The sequence below is a fragment of the Egretta garzetta genome, unplaced genomic scaffold, assembly GCF_000687185.1.
Source record: "Egretta garzetta isolate BGI_Z169 unplaced genomic scaffold, ASM68718v1 scaffold424, whole genome shotgun sequence".
In the NCBI taxonomy this organism is placed as follows: Eukaryota; Metazoa; Chordata; class Aves; order Pelecaniformes; family Ardeidae; genus Egretta; species Egretta garzetta.
Window position 1 is genome coordinate 605,902 of NW_009259489.1, and position 22,032 is coordinate 627,933.

Sequence of the window (22,032 nt, forward strand, 5' to 3'; positions counted from 1 at the left end):
GAGGAAAGGGATGTCTCAGCTTTGCTAAGACGAAAAAAAAAAAATCTCTGTAAGAGCAGAATGGCAGATAACTGCCTATAGTCTAAGTTCCAGCCCAAATAAAACTCCATATTTGCTTTGCCATAAACTAGGTTCAGCCACTTTTCTCTCAGAGAGAAAGGTCTTTGTGGATCATGCCTCGGGTCCATTTTCAGCAAAGACCTACCTGTGTAAGGAGCAAAGATGATGAAGTCAAAGGTAAATAATGAAGTTGTTACTCACACCCGTAGTCTAATCACTCAACTGTGATACAGGCGTCAGTATGGCATCTACATTGCTGAACGCAAAGTCAAAAAACAGAGAGAAAATTATTCAGAAGTTAAGGAACTTATATTTTGGCTGTTCTTTTTCCTGCAAACATTGGAAAATGTTGCCCCAGAAGGCTGCAGAATCTTCCTTAGAGATCTGCAAGATTCCCTGGGACAAAGCCCAAGAAACCCAGCCCAAATTTAGTGTCGATCCCGTTGTGAGCAGGAGGCTGGCCTAGATGATCTTCCAGCCTGAGTGATCCTATGACTTCTGTGAACTGCCTTTCTAGAAGCTTGAATAGCCTTTAAAGTTACCTTCAAAAAACCAAATATCTATAATTCATTAGAAAATCAGCACTTCATAAAGTTGCAACTATGCCCGTACAAGTTGTACTTCCCCAGCTAGCAAACATACCGCTGTAATGGGTGATGGTGCCTCACACCGTGCCATCTCTGCACCCACTTCTTCACTACTTAGGAAGCATGAGCTGCCTTATTTCAGACTAGTTAGATTACAGGTATCACTCAACCCAATTCAGTTAAAGTAGTACAAAGTTGCATGTTGATTAAAATTATTTACTTCAGTTAAGTTTAATATGCTGGTGGATTATTTTTATAGATTTATGGTAGAGCAAACCACTCAAATCAAACACAAACGGAGATGTGTGTATACATACATAAAGCCAGTTTAACTAAATAAAAAATTTTAAATATATAATTAAACATGAATTTATGTGTATAGAAGGCTGTGGCTTGGCCCTCTGGGATCCTAACATCCTCTTTTATTAACTTTTTTCCACGTGGGAACTCTCTACTTTATATACAAGTACTGATGTATGAATCTGTAAATACCGTCAATATTTCATTTTCTACAAACTGCCTATAAATCACATCAAGTCAGGACAGCCCTGGGCAGACATAGCAAGTCACTGAAGTAAGAAACACACACTTTAAAAATAATCCCCATTTATTTCAGAAACAGTACATCAAAGAAATACTTGACCTGTGCATCCACAGACTCCATAAATAGTTTGATAAACAATTAGTACTGTGCAACCAAGCCACAACACCCATATGTTTCAAAGTTCTTCGGAAGATAATAGAACATCATTGTTCCCATTTTACAGCTGGAACAGCTGAAACAGAAAATCCAGATGACTTCTCTGAGGTCTCATAGGAAATCAGTGCCATGAATGGGGGAAAAGGCCCACGACTCTTGGCTCTCAAACCCAGTCTTAAGCCACAGAAGACTTGACCATGACTAAATTTATAAATAAAAACTGAGACAAAAAATTACTTGGTTCTTTCAACCCAAATAAGAAACAAAGATTTTTCATGGGTACCAGACCTGGTCATTATTGCAGCAATCTGTGGATCAATAAGACCAGATATCCCAAAGCCACTCGTGGGAAGAGACCCCTTAAAAAAAGCCAGATGGGTAGAAAGAGGACAGCGGCATGGAGCAAGCTAGACCCCAGGGTCCACTGAAACCACCAAAACTGAACTTGTGGCAGAGCAACATTCCAGATAAATCCCCAGAAAGCCAAGAGGCGTTTCTGAGTTGCAAGAGTTTCTGCAGAGACCCCTGCACTAATGAACACTTTCCTCATGCTGTAGCATGGGGAGCCCAGCTACGAGGAGGTTCCCAGGCCACTTCGCTGTCAGGAGGCCTAGCAGGGCCATGGGAAGCAGAGGCTGTTGGAGAACAGTTGTTCTACAGCTGAACCAGGGCTTGCTCAGGCACCCATCAGCCTGGCATCATGGTGGCACAAGGCATGAGACTTACCCAGAAAGACACTTCTACACAGGGTCTTCATTTCTGCAGTATGGCTATTCTAACGATTACTGCTCGACTTTGCATGCTTTGCATTTCAACATAGTAGCGCATTGCTGAACACTAATTAGAAATAGCACTTGTTGTCCACCATGTATGGACATAGTGTCTCAAGAGGACTGGGATTTCACAGGAGGTTATTTCTATGGGCAGAGAGAAATGAAGATTGACCTCTTTTGGCATGGGTATCTACTCTAAGGGGCTACAGAGACTGGCCTTAGGGCATGCTTGCTTACTGCCTTTGAAGAATAACAGTGCATAATTCTGATGTTGTAGGCATGGCACGGCACCTGAGCACACGCTTCACAGAAGGAAAAGCAATGCACAGATGAGCTGGGAAAAAAGAACGATGCTATGGCCAATGCGGTATCTAAGGATCTTCTTTCCCTTATATTATCCAGTCATATTCACAGTTCAAAGATCTTTGTTAGCTCCCACAGAGCTTCCTACATGGAAGTTTGGGACTTCAGGTGAGGCCACACAGCTCATTTGGTGTCATGCTGATCTCTTGGTTTTGCCTGTGAGCTGGACACTTCCAGTTTTCCTGAGGTAGTAGCTACAGAGGTCTTTGTTTCACACTTTTAAGAAATACAAAAATAAAGGAAAGAGGGACTGGCAGACAGATGTGCTGGAGTTTCTTAGGTAAGACGCAAACACACTTGATATAAAACATGTTTCTGAAATACTCCATTGGACAGACAGTGCCAGAGCCTCCAAAAGCAAACCTCACCCTCTTGGAATCACCCTGAAGAACAATTACAGGATTACTGTGGCAAGTTACAAAACAGTTAATCAGAGAGGCATGACTTTTCATAAATAAATGGCCAGGCACCTGGCTCTCCAGGGCCCAGAACTTCATGCAGAAGGGACGTTTCGCTCACTAACAGTCTGCAGGAGGTCAAGGCAGAAGAACTGCAGGTGCTGTGCTGTAACAGTACACAGTACTGACAGCAGGGAAGACAGTGCTGCTATAGCAAGGCATTCATAGAATTTATGTGCAGAAAGTATTTATCAGACGACAAATACACCCACTCTTTCTGTTGTTCTGCCAGTTTTTCTGCCAAGCATTTTACCAGGACAGGGTCTACTTTGGAGTCAACCTTGTTGGCAAACCAGTGCCCATAATCCAGAAGCCATCTTAATTCTGCAGCCCCATAAATGCAGACACTGCGAAGATGGTTACCAGTGCAGGGAGGATACAAATGGTCTTCAAGGTAATTCCATTTCACCAGACGAGTTTTGCTTTGTAGGTCTGTTATGTCCTGAGCCGACCTTGGAACCTCCCCAGGGACCCCAGGAACACGTACAAGAGTAGCCCAGAAATGTTCATCCGGAGAGTATGTATCCCTTGACCACTCGAAAAAATCTTTTGCAAGAGAGCTTTCAAGAGTATATTGAATAAATGCTCGGCTTAAAACAAAATAGGCACTGCCTACAAATATCTCAATATTATGAGGTGGCGGATTCTTGGAAATGTTGGTTTTTACAGGCATCTGCGTGTATTCATAAGGCACTTTCATAAGTTCATAGTGATAAGTAAATCGTTCTCTTTTGCTACTGCTTGGCTTTATAGTTTCCAGCATGTTTCCTCCACTGAGTTTCTTCAGTTCAGCAACCAACTCAAAATTTGATCTCAAAGGGAAATCTTGGCCACACAAATTAATAACATACTTCCAGGGAACTGAAGAGTCCATCAAATCAGACAAACAATTGAAATCTGCTTGTAGCCGTGAAATGTGTGCATAGTCCACTGTCTCCAATTTTGATGCAATGAAAATATTGGGGAAACATTTAGCTAGACTGTTCATCGCAGATTTGAAGCTTTTTGCTGATTTCTGGTCATAATGGATGCAGTAAATATTTTGATGACTGTACAGTGAACCTATGAGCCTTTCTACCATTATCGCATCTTTGTGAACAACCAAAGAATAGGCAATTGGAAAGCTCTCCTCCTCTGGAGAAACAGGGTTTAGGTGGTATTTCCTAAGTGAACGATATGCTTGGCAATCACTCGTCATTGCTACGACATCTTCATCAGCCAAATCAATTATCTCTTTTCTTCTTATCTCTAAGCTCTTGCCAATTTCATGGGGATCTTGTTCATATACAGACGAACAATTAATTTCATACTGGAACTCATTTCTAAGGTAGGAATACCTGTTTCTAACATAAGAAGAAGTGCTCAAGAAGTGCTCAACCAAATAAATGCCCTTGGAGGGAAAAAAGTGTCTTTCGACATGGAGGAGCTTCAGCAGTGCAATCAGCCACCCTGTAACACACAGTATCAGGATCTTCCTTCGTGCAGGACATTTGTAGGGGCACTTGCGTCTCTTCATTCTGCAAGAAAAGAGAGACATGATGCCCTTTTAAATCAGGAACTAAGTATCAGAGACAGCTCCAGCTTCCAGCAAAGACCTGCGCACACTGGTCTGTCTACAGCATAAACACCACTTCGGCAGGACAGAGCACTGGAAATTCTTAATCATGTTAATTCAGAGACAGATTTTACCACAGTAATAGGCAAGTATTTCATTCCCCTGAATTAGCTGACTGAAGGCAAGAAACCAGCTCATATTTCAGATGATTTCCACCTAAATGAGAGTGTTGGAACAAGACTCCCACTGTTTATTTTCCAAACTTTTTTTTTAATTTCTTATGAGTCACAAAGTGAAGTAGAGCAACCCCTGCATTGGTAGAAACACGACTGTCCTCTAAGTGAGCAGGAAGGATTGTTTATTTTCCTGAGTAACTCCAGGGGGTTCAATTGGATCAGCAAGGGTATCTCTTGTGAGTCTGCAAAGAATGTGTGCTTAATGGTAGATATTAGTATTTTAAAAAAAAACAAAACCAAAAACAACATTAAACTGAAAACTTTAGAATTCAGCCAGAGCATCCTCATTGTCTCTAACACTGGGGCTGGCCCGTGAAGATGTCCGAGAGGAAATGATTTTCCTTCCTATCCTCTCCCAGCAGGGTCCGAAAAGCTCAAAGTCCTCCCTGTGTCCGGATTTCTTCTGGAAAATGCTGCTAACCTCCCCTGAAGAGAGAGACGGACGAAAACATAGCACTTCCATCCATTGGAATGAGTATATAAAGTAATATTTTGAAGGCAGGAGTAGGAGGAGGAGTAGATGAGCAATAGCACATCTATCCTGTTCTCTGCCACGTGACACAACCTCAGTTGTGACTGCACAAATACACACACGGCCCCTTTTTATGCAGCAGGGTATTTAATAACATTCCTGTGTAGCAACTTCACAAATGAAGTATTACCACAATAAAAGCTAAATACAGTGATCCTCTTTCCACATAGTTTCGCTTCACCAGCTGAGTGCAAGCAGTGTTGTTGCTATCCCTGATTTTAAAATTATATCCCCCAATTTAAAATTAGACCAGAGTCCACAACCAGGTGCACCATTAAACTTAGCTTAAACTAAGCTCTCCTTTGTTTCTAAATCAAACAGCTCCCAATATTTTCTTTTGAGGAGAAGCTGTTGCAGAATGCTTCAGAGTGAATAAAACGGTGGGGGCCACCAGAAGGGGCTCAGATGTCTGCAGATCCCACGTATGTGTGTAAAATCAAGTATTAATGTGTGCATGCAACACGTGCTGCAAAACTAACTTAGGCATCTTTAGCATTCCCACCAATGTCAGGTCTTGCAAGCTGTAGCTTCAGTGAGAATGCAGCCTGTCGAGGCAGAGCTGCTTCCTTAGTCTGTTCTCCCTGACTTTCCCTTGCCCTCTGTGTCTTTCTCCTTGATATTTCTCTTCTGAGGGCAACAGAAAGGAGGAGGAAATGCCACCACCATTTCACCTGAGGGTGCCAGGTATAGACCGGGGAAGGGAGCAGGGTGACCCGACACGTACCTATTTTGTAGAAGCCAGACCTCAGCACCTCTCTGCGGGTTTTACAACAACCTCCAGGTATGCTAACAGGCAAAGAGAAAAAACAGATCTGTCTCCCCACGAAGCCAAAAATCCCACCTTCCCCCTTAGCCACCAGGTGCTCTTCTTCACTTCTTCTCCAAACTAATCCCAGCTCAACCTCTAACCCAGGTCTCCCCTTTACCTACTTCCTTCCTGTATGTACGCTCTTGGAGAAAAGTCGCTCTTAAAAGCCGCTCCTAACCAAAGCCAGGTTTCCAGCCATGTGACAGAAGCCCTGCAGAGGTGAACACAGCAGACCTGCTCCCGTTTTTTTCTTTGGAGGGAGAACACCTGTCTGGTGCGATCTCTCTGTGAAGCCTGCCTGGTGCCTCTGCCCTGTGGTCTCCCTGGCTACCAAAGACAACCCCTACCACTCCTGGATGAACCAGGATTGTGTCATCCAGGGAGCAAACCTTCCCTTCCTTTCTACCTCCTTCAAAAAGGCAAGAGAGAGCCTGGACAAAGAAAAAGGAAGGGGGAAGAGAGCATATTCTCCACTGGTCCAAACTCCCTCTATCTGTGGTAGCCCTGGCCACTTTCCACCCAGTGCCAAACATTCTGTTTCTAGGCAAACCAACAAAAAAGCCATTGCGTCACACTTCCCTGCCTGAAACTACCAATCTAGACCACTGGAGCCTGGTGCAGTCCGGAGTTAAGCCAGGATGTGGACAAAATCACCTGGACAGCACCGAGGACTCCTTCTTTGCAGCTGATGAGCAAAGGATCCACACTCAGCTTCCTGAATATTCCTATGGTTTTCAGCACTGCCAACCACAAGACACTATTATGTCATATAAAGAGGTCACAGAAATCCAGAAGATTGTGGTGACATGGTTCAAATTCCCTGTGGAGGAAGGAATTAAGGAGCCCTGGTAGGAAATCTCAGCTCCTCCACCGAATCCCTTGTTTATGGAGGATCTCCCCTGATCCTGGCCAGCATCTGGTCAGATGAGTGCATGAGGAGCCAGCAATTACATCCACAGCCCCATCTGTTTGTTTCTTGGGTTTTGGTTCTGGGTTTTGGTTTGGGTTTTGGTTTGTTTTTTTTTTTTTTTTTTTTTTTTTACAACACTTGCTATATTACCATCACCACAGTGGTCCAGACAAGAATCAGGCCATGCATGACCCCAACCACTCTTAAGCACTCTAACATCTCTCCAGCACTACCAATATCCTGTTGTCCCTCATGCTCCACCCTTAACACATTCAATTCATACTCTCTTGTTGTTATTTCCGAGGCACTCCATAGCCAGGCTCTGTATATCCGTACGAGGGCAACAGCTTTGCTCTTTAGGAACAAATCATTTACCTCTAATCAGGATGAAGTTACTTTCCACAAAAGACCAGGATTTCTTGAGGAACAGTGCAAGACCAGGGAAACAAATCCCTTGGGACAGAAGGGGCCATCACAAATCTCATCAGGTTTTGGTTCAAGTGTAAAACTCCTATTTCTTACCACATGCATCACTCGAAGCCCTGCTCGGACATAGCAGTGTACTCTGCATGCAGTCCCTTCTGGAGGAGGAATGAACGACATGTGGGCAGGCGGGAACAGGCACCTAGAGCTGCCTGAAGCACCTATCTGGGATAGTAATGACCAGGTGCTACCTTCAGTTTTCTTGCTCATGAGTATTTTTTTTCCTTGAGTGCTTCCATACGATACGCAGGACCAACGTTCCCTCTCTGCACACAGATTCTATACTAGGAAGGGAGCTTGGCATTGCCATTTTGCCTTGTTTCATAAAACATTTGTGCTTTCTCTTCTACATGCGAGAAGACTCCTGAGGAAATTAACAGAGACTGATCTTATCCTGTGACAAATACATATCGCACGCACAGCTGGTCTATATACACACACGTACAGCGTCTAATCTGGTCAGGGCAATTCCAAGCTGGGATGCAAAGTACTGAATGATTCAGAGAAGATAAATGGGTGGGTTTATGCAGCCTTTGCAACTATAACACAAGAACAAGAGATGGTCAAAGAAAACAAACATGCAACAAATACAAGAGAAACGCATCCATGTTATGTAATAAAACACATGTTCTTACACAACACGTAATTATAGCCTATCATAAGATACCTTAAAGACCATGAACTCAGCAGGACCCAAAAAGGCAATCAGCTGGCTGTTGAGAGTTTCCAGAGTATACCTTTGCCAATACATAGATATGGACGGAAAGCTAAATTCCCTAGAACCATTACACCAGGCAATTACCAGCTGCCAGTATTTCTGACTGGAAATTTTTACCAATAAAAATGTTTCTTGTGACCATCACTCTGTTTCCTGAATCTGCTTTTATCTACTGCTGGACCAGAAGAGGGATTGCTAGTTAGATCCATGACAGCAATATTTGTATCCCACACAGAGGGCAGCCAGGTTACCCACTGGTGTATTTCACTGCCTTTTTTTGTACTTTCCTCCCTGCAAGAAGCTGTTTTGGGCAGCCTTTACATCTTCAAACACTTCAAATAACTCGATTTCTGCAACTGTGCAAGCTGCGCGTTGACAAAAAAAGGAGGAATGAGGAGGGTGGTAGGAGAATTTCACACCCTCCTGAAAAAGTTCAGCTGACGATCAAGTCCTTCTGCTCACTAACCACTGTGTTGGCCTCAGTCAGCAGACTAAACCCTCCTGAGGGGACCAAGCAAAGGCTAAGCCTTGCCACGCTCAGATTGAAACTCTGGGTCCTCCCCTCCAAGGCGCGCTCCAGCTAGGCTCAGCTGTCTGCATCTGCCTAAGGCAATGATGCTGGGCTTGCAGAGGGACCAGAAACCACACGGCACCTGTCAAGCAGGCAGAGGAGCTCCATGCCCTCCTACGTGCTTCAATCTGGTGCGCGCATCTCGGGATTTGGGATGCTGAAGAATTCTTTTCAGAGTCTGGCTTTTCCCCCTGTGTACTGAAAGTTATGAACCAAGCTATGGCCATCTAAAGGAAGCACTGAGAAGGGAGGCCGAGCTGAATGCAAAAGCGTGCTATAGAAAATGCATGTAGGACATACACTAGAATTAGACCTTGGTTTCTACTGACCTGCAGCAACTGGGGAAGAGAGGGAGAACATGGAAACAAGAACAGAGGAAAAAACACCTATGTGTCTATGGACATTTATATATATTTTTTGGGTAACACAGCAAAGGTCTGAGGAAATGAGGTGAAGCATGGCCTTATCACACGGAATAGCCATGGAATACCTGTTGTCTCAACAGTCACTTCCAACTGCTATCAGCCAGATGTGCAGAAGTTTACCTTCCTGCAAAAAATTGTTGCTCCTTTTTGCAAACTATTGAGTCTTACTCCAGCAATCTGTAAACATAAATTAACAGCTAGTGAAACTGCAGATTACCCAGAAGTGTGCAAATGCCTACAGTGGGCACATCACAAACGTGAAAAGCAGCGTATGCACCCATACACCATCCATAGGCAAACTGGGTAAATCACATAGCATGCTCAATACCCAAGCTCATGCTGGAACATTGTCACAGTGGTAAAAGTAAAGCGCACCCATAAGGTCAGAGCAGCAAACTGAACCAGTGACTGTGTATCTTGGCTTTTACAATACAGATTACCATAACAACACAGAAATGTTGAATTTCTACTGAGAGGCCGTGATTGCTTGAAACGTTAACTGCTTGCAAGGTGAAACCAAAGGAAAGGCTAATTAAAAATAAACTAAAGCCTGCTTTTAGGATTCTTTTGGGAGAGAAAAAAAAAGTATTAAAACAATTCTAATTCTAGCTCCGCTGACTCATAACTTTTCTACACACTACCAGCCACTTACCCTGCGGACTTCCCTAAGCATGCCTTCGGGGCGCAGCAAGTAAGCAAAGACTGCAGCACATCCTCCGTGTATCTGACCAGGCGCTTCTCTGTCGGAAGGAAGCAACACCCACAGCACCCCACTCCCTCCCCCTCCTTCCCACACTGACCTCGGTGTAGCCAGAGCTCCAGGACTCTGCTCTTGGATGCTGAGAGGGGGAGGGGACAGGATTCAGCACCAGAGCACAGCCACTGGCCAGTGACTTTCTCCCGTGCCTGCCCGTCACCATCCTATCCCTCCAGGAGTCACCCCAACTCCTGTGAACAGGAATGGGGGGGAGTTTGCATGGCCAGGGACTTGAGGAAAGCAGGAGCACCCCGGTCTTCACTGGGCATAGGACTTCTGTCCACATCCTCCCCGAGTTATACAGTCCTTTCACGAACCCTGCTCCCATGGAAATCCTCCTCTCCTCTCTCTGCACCACAATTTTGCTAAACCTCCCAGACTGTACCCTTTCCATGTTGGCCAAGAACAAAAACCCGCATTTGTATCATTCTAACAGGCCCATTATCGATGTGTTACATCAAAGTTTAATCCGCAGCAATTCACCTGAAGATTTCCATCGGAAAAATCTGTATTCCCCTTGTTGCTAGCACCATAATGTAAGACACGAAAAACATTTTATAAAAATCTGCGAAGTGGCTGTCCCTTCACGACTGCTGCTCGCATTCAGGGATGACAGATGAAGGCAAAGCGTCCATCCCGCAAGCACCAACTACAGCTCTTAGCCTCCCAAAGATCATGCCCTCAGCTGCAAAGATTGCTGTGTCAAAGGTTTCTTTATTCATAAAGCCACGTGCACCACTCAGGATTCAATCATGAAATGAAAAAGGGGTGAAGTTGTTGGGAAGAGGAGGAAATCCTGTCCCCAGGAGCTCAGGCTTCAGGTGGGAGCGCAGCGTCGTGGCTGGGGGAGCAGTACAGCTAAACGCTTCCACTCATGAACCACAGGCATTAATTACAACTCAGCAAGGCTTTAGTGTGCCTTCTGCGACACTGAAATTTAAAAGGTGATCCCTGAGAAGGGTTAGGCAAGGGTTGGGTGAGCTGCTAACACCAGATGCAATCCAGTCAGAAAACCCTGAAGATCCTGCTCTGCAAGCCATGAGAACAAGTGGGTGCTTTGCATTTCACTGGCACTCCTGGAGAACACATGCATTGCCTCAAGTCAATATATTTCTTTCAAACTCAAAAGAAACATTTCCTATTTCTGGATTTTTTATTGAAGCTGAACTGAAAGAAATTCTAAGAGAAATCCAATTCTGAATGGTAACAAAGTATCAGAAATGGCAACAATCCACATTTTGGCTTGTTTTGCAGTTTAGCTTTTTTGTTTCATCAAATTAAAGGTGGATTAGAGCAACATTTGCTTTTTTATTTGCATTCCTCATAATAAAAAAAGATCTTCTCTTCTGTAAAAATTTGTAAAAAGTAGCAGCAGCAACCCTGGCCTCCAAGGCAGAGCCCAAGAGGGAGTGATGACCTGCCTGCCTAACAGGATCTGCAGTTTCACCTGAATACCGTGTAATTTTTGTTGCATTCTCATCTAAACACACTGGCTAAGACCACTGTGCGCTATCACAGAGGTCACAGCAAGTGAAGCCTGTAACTCTCCTACATAATTTAATTTGTATAATTTATAGTTCCATAACATCAAACATCTAAGATGCCGTGGAAACAACACCGATCGGTGTAAGCCAGATTTAAATCAGCTTTGAGTGTGCCTACCTGAAGTTTTGCTGAATTTACCATATCACTGCAAAAATGGACCTCTCAAACTGCTGCATCTTCTCAGTGCTATGCAGACAAACAAATCGTCACAGTTCAGCTGGTGAACTTCGTATCTGGGGTAGCACAGGTACCTCCTTCCAGCCCAGCATCTCTTCTCTAGAGGGAAGCAGACCACACATACACAACGGAGCAGTGGGCAGAAGTGGTGCCTACCTCCCTGTAAGCCCATAGCCCTTGAAAGAAAAACAGAAGCTGCTGATGCTGCGTGTTGGAGGAGGAACAGAACAGTCAGATATTAACTGGCTGAGTCTCTACATTATGGGATGTGGTGGTCCACATTTTTGCTCTGAAGAGCTGCCTGTGAGCACATAAATTAATTTATTGGGAATAACAATTTTACAAGGTATACATCCATTCCTTCAGAGTAAAAGCAAGCTTAAAGCACCACTCCTACTGAGAAACCGTATAACCACACTGTCATGCATTATTTCATAGAATCATAGACTGGTTTGGGTTAGAAGGGGCCTTTAAAAGTTTTCTAGTCCAAGCCCTCTGCCACGGGCAGGGACATTTCCACTGGACTGCTTGAGGCTGTCCCACAACATCTAGGAATATTTTATGCCAGGGAGCAGAACTCAATGCGGTTAGATTACCCAGAGCGCTTCTGGATTTGGCCTTGAAGAAAGACAGCAGAGGATGTGTTCTGTATCCTGGTCACTCTACCACACATGTGAGACCCACCTTGCCCACTGTTTAGCAAACTAAGCACCTGAGGTCCCTCTGCAGCTGGTGGAAGGATACAAGGAACTGCAAAGGATCACCAATTCGTCCCAGAGCACGGGCTGCAAGATGGGCTGGATGAGGCCACCCTAGGAAAGTCAAAGCCCCAGCAAACAGGAGCCAGGACAAAAGCCCAGCTTTTGCGCCAGCACGGCGAGCTCTGCCAGCTCTGCTTGCAATGGCGCAGCCTTGGTGCACCTCCAGTGTGAAGCATTGTCCTCGTCTCAGCTGGGACAGAGTTAATTTTCTTCCCAGGAGCTGGCGTTCTGGATTTAGTACTAGAAGAATGCTGATAACACACTGGTGTTTTAGTTGTTGCTTAGACTAGTCAAGGACTTCTCAGCTTCCCATGCTCTGCCAGGTGCACAAGGAGCTGGGAGGGAGCGCAGCCAGGACAGCTGACCCCAGCTGGCCAAAGGGCTATTCCAGACCATAGGATGTCATGTTTGGGGGCAGTTAGCCACAGGAGAGTGATTGCAGCTTGGGACGGGCTGAGCACCGGTCAGTGGGTGGTGAGCAATTACATTGTGCATCACTTGTTTTGTATATTCTGTATATTCTTTTACCATTATTACTGTTAGTCTCTTTTCTTTTATTAAATTGTTTTTATCTCAACCCATGGGTTTTACTTTTTTTTCCGATTCTCTCTCCCATCCCACTGGGGGGTGGGGGGTGAGTGAGTGGCTGGGTGACGTTCAGTTGCCTGCTGGGTTAAACCATGACAGGGGTTCTGGGGGTAACAGCATTGCACCTGACCCTGATCCTCTGCCAGTAACACCCCAGCAACTCCTCCAGCCCAGAGCGGCACTCAGGAGCAATGGAGAAAAAACAGCCTGGAAGCTGCTCCAGTCAGCACAAGCCTGAGCCAGGCTGGAGAACCAAGCTCCCATTCTGGCTGACCTCCAACAGCTCGTATCCACCAGGGTTACAGCAGCTTTGGCCCTCTTTGAGGCCACCCCTCTATAAAGGGTTAAGGAGGGATTCAAGCAACCCAAAGAAACAGATATCTTCCCTTCAACAACACAGAGAAACTGGCAGGCTTTGGGCTCAAGCTGCCTCTCTGAAGGTGTGTTTCCACTTTACTAAGACCCTAATGATTTACATATGGAAAGCCCTGGCTCCTGAGAGAGCCCAGGGCTTTACTGCTGCTCATCATACTATTATTTCTGCTGTTTTCATAAACCCCATGTACCCTGAGTAACAGCAGCTCCCAGCCTGTGCAACTCAGTGATGCCAATGTCATTCTTGCATGGGAGGAGTCTGCAGCTCCCTTCACCCTGAGCAGGAACAAATTACCAACTCTCGTGTTGCTCTTCCTCTGCACAGCAAGTCTCACCTGCAGTCCACACAGTCAACCACCTCCTGCATCCCTGTATTGGCAGTACCAATCAGAAAAAAAAAAAAAAAAAAAAAAACCTGATTGCCATGTGGCAGAAAAGATAGTGGACACCCCTGGCACTGGAGAAGCAACCTCAGCCTCCCCAGAAGCCTCTGTTCCTGTTTCCCAAATGACTTATCTATGGGTATTGGAAACAGCGTTCTTGGGAATAAAGCAATTTCCAAAAACCTATTCTTTTAAAGTAACAGCTGCATTATTCAAGGCAATTTTTCTTTAACTCAGAAGTCAAAGACCTATGGGTGTTTACATTTTAACATCTTCTCTTTTCTCCTTCTCCCCATCTAGCAAAAACTCCCACAGGGCAAACTCACCATGAGAAACAGAGAAGGTTCAGACAAGCTACTTTCCATAGAGACCATTTGTAACTAAAAAGTACCCAATTAAGAGTTTGCTTTAACCAGTCTAAAAAGGGCAAATGTGTCACTGGCCTCATCAAAAGCTGTGGTCTTCTTCCAACCTTTCCTATGCACTGCAGAGGTGCTGCCCGTGTGTCTGTATTCAGATCACACTGATTTATTAACAGCTCGGCCACCACTTTGTTTGAGGCTACAAGGAATATTGCAACTCCCCAGCACTTCATTCCCTTTCCTTACTGTGCCTTTTCTGATACAGCTTGTGCTCCACTAAACAAGCGCCTCAGTGATTAAAGGTAGAAGATGCCAGGTGGATCTACAGAGCCCACAAGCTCACTGGATGCAGGGTGGAGCTGTCATGAACAGCCCAGGTCCATCACAGGATGCCCAGAGCCTGGTGAGGCCAAGATGCACCAGGAGCCTCCCTGCAGGCAGAAGGATGAAAATCTTGCTTTGAATCTTGTTTTGTCCAACGAAGCTGGAGGGATCTCTTCTCAGAGGGAAAGGCACACCAAACAGCACTGAAAGCAACAGGGTCAGCAGCAGGACACTCAGGCAGGGCTACCCAAGGAAGCTCATAACCTGCCTGCAACAACCAATACATCACAACTTTCCTGAGGAATGCAAGGTATGTATCAGCCAACATCCACTGGACACCCTACCCTGCCCCCTGCCAGTCCTTCCTGAAGGACCTGTTCATCAAGCTCAAGCACCAACTATGTTGAGCTATAGGAAACCAAAAGCTGTGACCTCCCTTAAAGTTTAGCCCTGCAGAATTTATGTGTCTTCTTTTCTACTTTAGCATCATCCAAAGATGTCTGTGACTGTCTACACTTGGCCACAGATACTGTTGCCCGAAAACTGGATCCATGGCCCAGTGTGCAGTAAGTCAATTGTCACACAATGCCACAAACAATTTTTGATGTCATGTTAGACAGCCAGCTGGTGGGAACCATCTCTTCATCTTTTGCCCCATCAGCTTGGGAGTGGTTTACCCAGAATGTGGAGTGGCAAGACACTTGCTACAAATGCTGTTGTGGGGCAACCTGATTTTGTGCTTGCCACAGAGCAAGTGAAAAGGTGGAGTTTGAATGCAAGTCTGTGGAAGGAGAGGAAATGGAGAGAGCGAATACAGGGGACCAGGAGTGCTCCTATTCCACCACGTCATTCTCTTCCCCATGCAGAAGCCTGTCTGCTGATGCATGGCACAAACCAGGCTCCTTGCTTATCACTTAGTTTAAAAAAAATAAAAAGGGAATGGGTGCTGAGAAGGAGCAACAGAACAGAGGTTGGGAAAGCATAAAAGAGGAGAATGGAGAGGGGGATCAATGAGGGTAAGTGCTTTCATGTAGGTAGCATTAACAACAACAACAACAACAACAAAATCACACAGAGCAGCAAAACAGGTGCTTTCTCCGACTTGCTACTGCCCCATCCCGCAAAGGCATCTGAGGCAAAACCAGTATCTACACCTTGCCTTGGAAACCAGGTCACAGTGTATTTCAGCAACCAACACCATTACCCTATAATAGCAGGAACTACAGGAACAATTCCCTCTCCTCCAGGCAAAAACACTCTGGGAAAAGTTCTCCCTGATAAAACATCTCTGCTTAATACACCCCTGCTCACACAGCAATGCAAAATTGGTCAAGTTGTTTGCCTTACTAACTCTGCAGAAAGACAGAGTTAGTTCCTTCTGGTTTTCCCTCTACTCTATACAAATCAAATCACTTGAAGGGTTTCTGGGGAAGGTAGAGAAGAGGATGTTCCTGGGAAGCTGGGGAAGGAGAAAAGTAACAATGTGCTTTGCCAAGAGATTTTTTTTTTTAGTAAACTGTCTGAATTAAACTTTTAACTCTACTTGATTACTCAATGCTGCTAGCTGGGAAAGTTAATTAATTCATGTGCTAGTGTTTACTGCTGCTAGCTGGTTATTTCCATCACAAAATTATCTATTGATAGGGATCGTGGAGCTTCTGTAGGAGTACTTTTTATTGGCATTAAATCTAGATCAGTTGATTCTATCGGGTTTGTATGGTTCTCCACCCACTTCCCCCGCAGCAGAGCCCCAGCCTATGCCCCTGTCACACAGCGGCACCCCCTGCCAGCCTCATTCCACACAGCTCACCCCCTTGGTTTGGCCCGCCTGACCTCATTCTTAGACTTCCTCTAAATGATGGACAGCTGAAGAGCTATATGACTACAACTACTTACATGGTGCCTTATGGACCTCTAATCGTGAGATCTGGAAAGATACACCATTACTTTTAGACCCCAGCCTAACTAAATTATAAGCCTGTCCATTTTAAGACCCTGAAGACTTAAAAGCAACACAGGTGCCGCAGGGAAAAAACAGCAATAAAAATCTACGGTTTGCCACAGCTTGTTTTATGCTTCTGGAGGAGGAAAGACAGCTTCTCACCACAGACATGGGAAACATAGGGTCAGCAAAGATTTGGCAGTTATGGGTATCACATACGACTTTGCCCCAGTGCTACACATGAGGACCCTTCGTTGCATGGGATACATAGATCTGTGTTTCCTAACAGAATGTGCTGTGCTAAGAGCAAGTCATTTTGCTTGTCTGTCTGCCACTCAGTCCCAACTATCCATAGGTTCCTCAGAAAAGGCTGGATGCTCTTTTGTAGTTGCCTCCAGCACCTCGGTGATCCTCATAATTGCGGTAAAACATCTAACATCAATTCCTGCATGTCCCAGAGATACGCTGAGGTGAAGGAAGTCTGTGTCTCTGCTCTCTGGCCAGGAAAAAGAGGCAAGCGACTTCTGCGGGGTCACACAAGAAGACAGCAGCACAACAGAGAAGTGAACCTGGTTCCTCTGCATCCTCAACTAATCTGAACTGCTTTACAGTAACTTTTGATGGAAGCTGCTCTGGTAGATGCCTGAAAAGAAAGATGTCTTGACAAATCCCTTGGTACATGCTAAACTATTCTGTTCTGCTAGCCAGAGCACTTGCAGCCCTGTTAAAGCAAGGAAGTGTTTAGAAAGCCCAGGGAAATTTGGCTGTGGAAATTTTCAAGCCCAATTGCTTATATGTTGAGTATTTGAATTCTCTGACTTTAAAGAGATGGAAGTATCCATGCTTGGCCAGGACTTAATGGACCATAGAGGCAGGAGTCAAGATAAAAATTTTTTAAAAATTAATTATTTTAAAAAACCTACAACCCCTGGTAAATAGAGTTTACCCACTTCTACTTTGGACCAATCTGGAGTTTAACAGCTTCGTTCCAACTCAAATGAGAGTTTAAAATACTACTACTACTATGGTGGAGAGAGGGTTAACCTTTACCCTCAAACTACCACATAGCACAAAAATTGGGCCCAAAGGACCAGAACTTGTGTACATTGGCAAGGAGTAACACCATGAAAGAGGGTGGAAGTTTCCTGTTAGACAGGGAGGTAGGAAAAACTGCACTGCGCTGCAGGAAAGCTCCCATTAACAGCTCAAAATATTTCTCCATTTCCTTCACCTCTCCACTGAGCTGCTTGCAGACTCTCATCCACGAGCCCCTGCTATAAATCACCCCTTTGAGTCAATTCCCCCCCACGTCAAAGTCTTCACCGCCAAAGTCAGGGCTTGTCACATCAGCAAGATCTTTTCAAGGAGAGCTGAGGACCTACCTCCTGGGCTTCGCTGTTATGTCTTCCCCTTGCAGAGCTCTTTAGGATGTGTCCCAGAAGACTGACATGGGCAGAGCCAGCTTGGTGGCTGAACAAAGTCCTGGTGTCTGCTCCATCCTGATGGTGCCCGCAGCTTTCAGCTTTATTGGTGTTTCAAGCGCGTATGAAGTCGGATGTACAGAAGTAGCAGGGACGACATTATTGCTTGCACAGATTACAAAAGAAAAGTGTAAAATGTTAGCTGAAAAACGGTGAGTATGGAGGCTTTGTGTGATAAGCTGTGGAAGCCATTATCTGTATAATAAGCATGTATTTTTGTTTATATGCACAGAATTTCTAAGTGCCAAGAAGATGGGGGAAAAAAAACACTGTAAAAAGAACAGATCACATCAAAGTAACCTAACTTCCTTCTACAGCAGGGTGAATAGGACTTAGGGAGTGGCAGGAAAGCACCCAGATGTGATGAGCGTCTCTCAAAAGCCTCATGAGTTCAAGACTCTCACGGTACTTCAGGTACCAAGACTTCAAGTCGTAGGTCTCCCTCCACAGATAAAACAGCTCCACCACCGAGCCAAGGCCATAAAAAAGGCCATACTAGAATCACACACACACACACACACACACCCCAGTCCTGGTGATACTTTCTGAACCTCTGTTTAGACATGATGATCTGCATTGCAAGTTCACCTATACATAAGTACCTCATGGGGTATACAATGTCTCTTACATGGAAAGAAATATATTCTTGTACTGTTATACCTAATCTGTGTGTGTGTGATGGTTACAAAGACTATTTGAGGAACATACTATTTGCATGTGCCACAAATACCACAGTATCTTCCCTCTAGGAAAGCACAGCAGCAGTGCTTCTAAGGCATACGTAGCATTTTCCCCCTCTCCATCCACATGTTGACCAAAGTATTGTGCACACCTGGCTCCTCTTCATCATCAGCCTTCCAGCTCATATGGAATTGTAAACCGCACATCTCTGTACTATGGAGCTTATTGTTTGCACTCCCTTCTCCAGTGTGGCAGGAACAGGCTGAATCTCGCAAGCTCCAAAGAGAGGTTTGGATGCCGCAGATCCATGGGCTCCCGCAGTCCTGCTTTAGCTCGATAAGCCCAGGATGGTGAATTCATACAGCGAGAACAACTTCCAAATTCCCCACTTACTATTTGGCATTCCCTGTATGCATAAGACTCAATGTGGCATGACAGTAGCTGGGTCAACTTTACCCCTTTTCAGTGCTGTGGGGGGTGTACAGTGGGCAATGGTATCACAAGCTATTAACTGATAAAAATAATTAAGAGCATATAAATATAGAGATTATGGGGATTTCCTGTGAGACAAAAGCTCCCGTCACACACAAAATTGGAAAAGGATTGCAGACAGCTGTGCATCTTTTGTGTAAGATTTAGGGTGCCAACTTGTCCTTGCCTGAAAAGCAAGCATGCAGAAAGACACACACACAAACACACACCCCAAAATCAAACAACAATGCACCCCAAAAATGCACACAGCCGACTGCGCTCCACAACATCAATTCAAAAGGAAAAGGTATTGGATTAGCATCAGGGAATCCTGCCCGGGCTAGCAGCTAGCTTGCTGGTGCACCACGCAAGCCACATTGCAGTTAGACAATACGATAAGCACGAGGATGTGTGGGTCCCTGGCGGGCTGGTATGTACCCTGTCATATGCTTAATGATGCGTCTGTCTGGGCGTGATGTGATTAGAGAACTCCTCTTTCTTCACAGTTGCTGCTCTTGTACTCAAAGCAGAGGGACCTGCGTGTCACACTTGGTCATGCTGCAAATCTTGGTGAAGCCGCCTTCATTTTCAGGTTGTTTCAGTGAGAGGTCTGATGAGGCTTGACTTGTTGATGGAGTTATGCAAAACTTATCTCCCTGGCTGGATGCGGTGCCCTGCAGTTTATGTTGCAGAAATGAGCTTTTTGTGACTCATCTGCTGCACCTCTAAGTTCTTTTATCGATATTTCCTGGGAGACTTCACAAGCTGGATTCACCTAACGCCTTTCTGTAGCTGTAACAGCCACGCAAACGCCATAAGCTCCTGTTGGCGTCTTCTTAAGCATCATGTTAGTGAGACCAAGCGCGTTTCCTCAGCACATATCACGACAGCCCACTCTCCTTACCCACCTCCCACCTGAAGTCACTTTGTCACACAGGTACACAGAAACCAGCAAGACTGACAGCCAAGCAGGTACACCAGCACTGCGCCGGTGCTCCGCTCCTAGCTCGGACCGACAGCCAACACATTTCCAAAACCCCTGCATCGCCTTTTCCTGAAATCTTTCTGCTGACGTCTTGAAAAAACTCTGTTTCTGCTCTGTTAGTAGACATAAAGCTTCTGGAAATCACACTGTACGTCATGGGCACCCGCTGAGGCCCTCAGCCACATTTGGCCAAGCTGACTGGCTGCCAGGCTGACAAGATCCATGTGATCAACAATCTCTGGACTTAACCTGTTCGTTTTCAACCAATGTTTCAACACTTTCCTATACATCAGCACTCACTGGTTTCTTTATACCTAATGATACCACACAGCTTTGACCCTTTGTGCTTTTAAACTTCACCTTTGGTTAATTCTTCCCAGCTTACCTGGGCCACTTCTGAAGAATTTCACAGATCTCGTCTCAGCCACCGAGGCATTTTTAAGATGATCACAGACAGCCTGTCAACTGACTAGAATACTTTGCACATAATTAGGCCAGAAAATAGCATGCGCTGTATAGGTTACCATCCACAAAATCCACAGAAACCAGTACACAAGCGGTTTTCAGTGTCTTGGTCCCCTTTCCTGCCTTTCCAGTTGTAATCCCAGCACAAGGGTTGTACCAACACAAGTCATTCAAACCTGAATGTATCCCTCAACACCATTACTGCTTTCAAAAAGGTTGTGGTCCTTAAGAATTGCTCATGTATACGAATCGTGTCAAAAAGCATTAGCCAGGGTTGTTAGTGATCTTTAAATGCCTTTACAGCTAGGCAGCATACAGGAAAATACACAGGAACTGGACGACCAAGGCTCATCAGTATCAGATATATAAGACCAAAAACCACACGAGCACACATACAGTAGCATTTCACTTCCCTTTCCATGACCAGCTTCAGAAAAGCTATATGCCTGGAAGAACAGGCACATCACATCACATCACATCACATCCATAGGGCCTATTCAGCCCAGGATGTCGTCTCAGAGTACTCAAAAACAGATGCTTGGAAAGAAGAGAAAGAGCAGAAGCGGAACAAGTACTCTCCAACATCTTCTCTACACGCTCTTTTGGTTTCCGCTCCCTTACAGCTCAGCAGTTTCCAAAGCCAGGGGTTAAAACTTTCTATTTCACATGAAATTTTGATTTCTTCCATCCAGTTGCTTTTGAACCCACATAAGTTTTCTGACATCCAGCAGACTGGGGGGGACACAAACCACTCTGTGGCTGACCCAAATATTGTGTAAAAAAACCACTTCACCTTTATTGTTTTCAATCTTTTGCATTCCAGCATCACTTGACTGTTGCAGTTCTTGGTCTAAAAGAGAACAAGCAGCTCTTTCCTGTTCACCGCCTCCACTCTGGTCACAAGTTTATCTACCATATCTACCCCTCAGCTGTTTCTCTACCAGGCTATCAAACGCATAAAGACTATTATTATTAAGGAAGTTTATTTGTTTTAAAAGGTTACTGTTAAGGAAATTTGCCTAACTCGGAATGAAACAGGCTGCTTTATGGACTAGATCTTTGGAACAAGTCAGAGGATGTTCAGTGGAGCAGATCCTCAGGTGGGGACCCAGTGGAGGAGTTAACCTTGGGGGAAATTCCCCTTCAGGTCTCCTTCCACAAGCCTTGCTCTGATACTAGTAAGCCTGTTCACCCCATCATGAGAGAGAGAAGCTGCTACCCTTGCTCCTCGAGGAAAAAAAAAAACACAACCAACTTTTTTTTCTGGCAGATCCTTGCTGTTCTGTTACTTTTTGTTTCCTCACAAGAAAAAAAAAAAAAGAGTCTCCTCCCATACTAAAGACGTGAGTAAGTGCGCTTGGCAAATTAAACACAGCTACAGACTGAGACGTACGTTTTTAGCCATTTACTGAGAGACAAAAAAAAAAAAAAACCACGAACAAAAAACCGAACAACAAAACCACCGAGACTTCAGCCAACATCATAACAAACCCGGTTCCTGTTAGCAAACCACACGTTAAGTTGGTGCAACTGTCGCTCCCCAAAAAAGCCCCGCG

The 22,032-nt window shown here is 44.9% G+C and overlaps 1 protein-coding gene across 5 annotated transcripts; it reads right to left on the reverse strand.

Moving 5' to 3' along the window:
• Positions 1 to 1,895: 1,895 nt before the first annotated feature.
• On the reverse strand, positions 1,896 to 21,744 carry GCNT4 (glucosaminyl (N-acetyl) transferase 4). Of its 5 annotated transcripts, none has more exons than XM_035892806.1 (3): positions 21,270 to 21,744; positions 17,776 to 17,979; positions 1,896 to 4,458 (listed from the first exon to the last, which is right to left on the reverse strand). In XM_035892806.1, the coding sequence occupies exon 3, from the start codon at positions 4,455 to 4,457 to the stop codon at positions 3,090 to 3,092; it is 1,368 nt and encodes a 455-aa protein (XP_035748699.1). In that variant the 5' UTR covers position 4,458; positions 17,776 to 17,979; positions 21,270 to 21,744; the 3' UTR covers positions 1,896 to 3,089. The 5 variants fall into 5 exon arrangements, with proteins under 5 accessions (XP_035748699.1, XP_035748698.1, XP_035748700.1 ...); XM_035892805.1 differs by having other exon boundaries at positions 19,465 to 21,744; XM_035892807.1 differs by lacking the exon at positions 21,270 to 21,744 and adding an exon at positions 11,599 to 11,757 and having other exon boundaries at positions 17,776 to 18,353.
• Between the last annotated feature and the right edge of the window lie 288 nt (positions 21,745 to 22,032).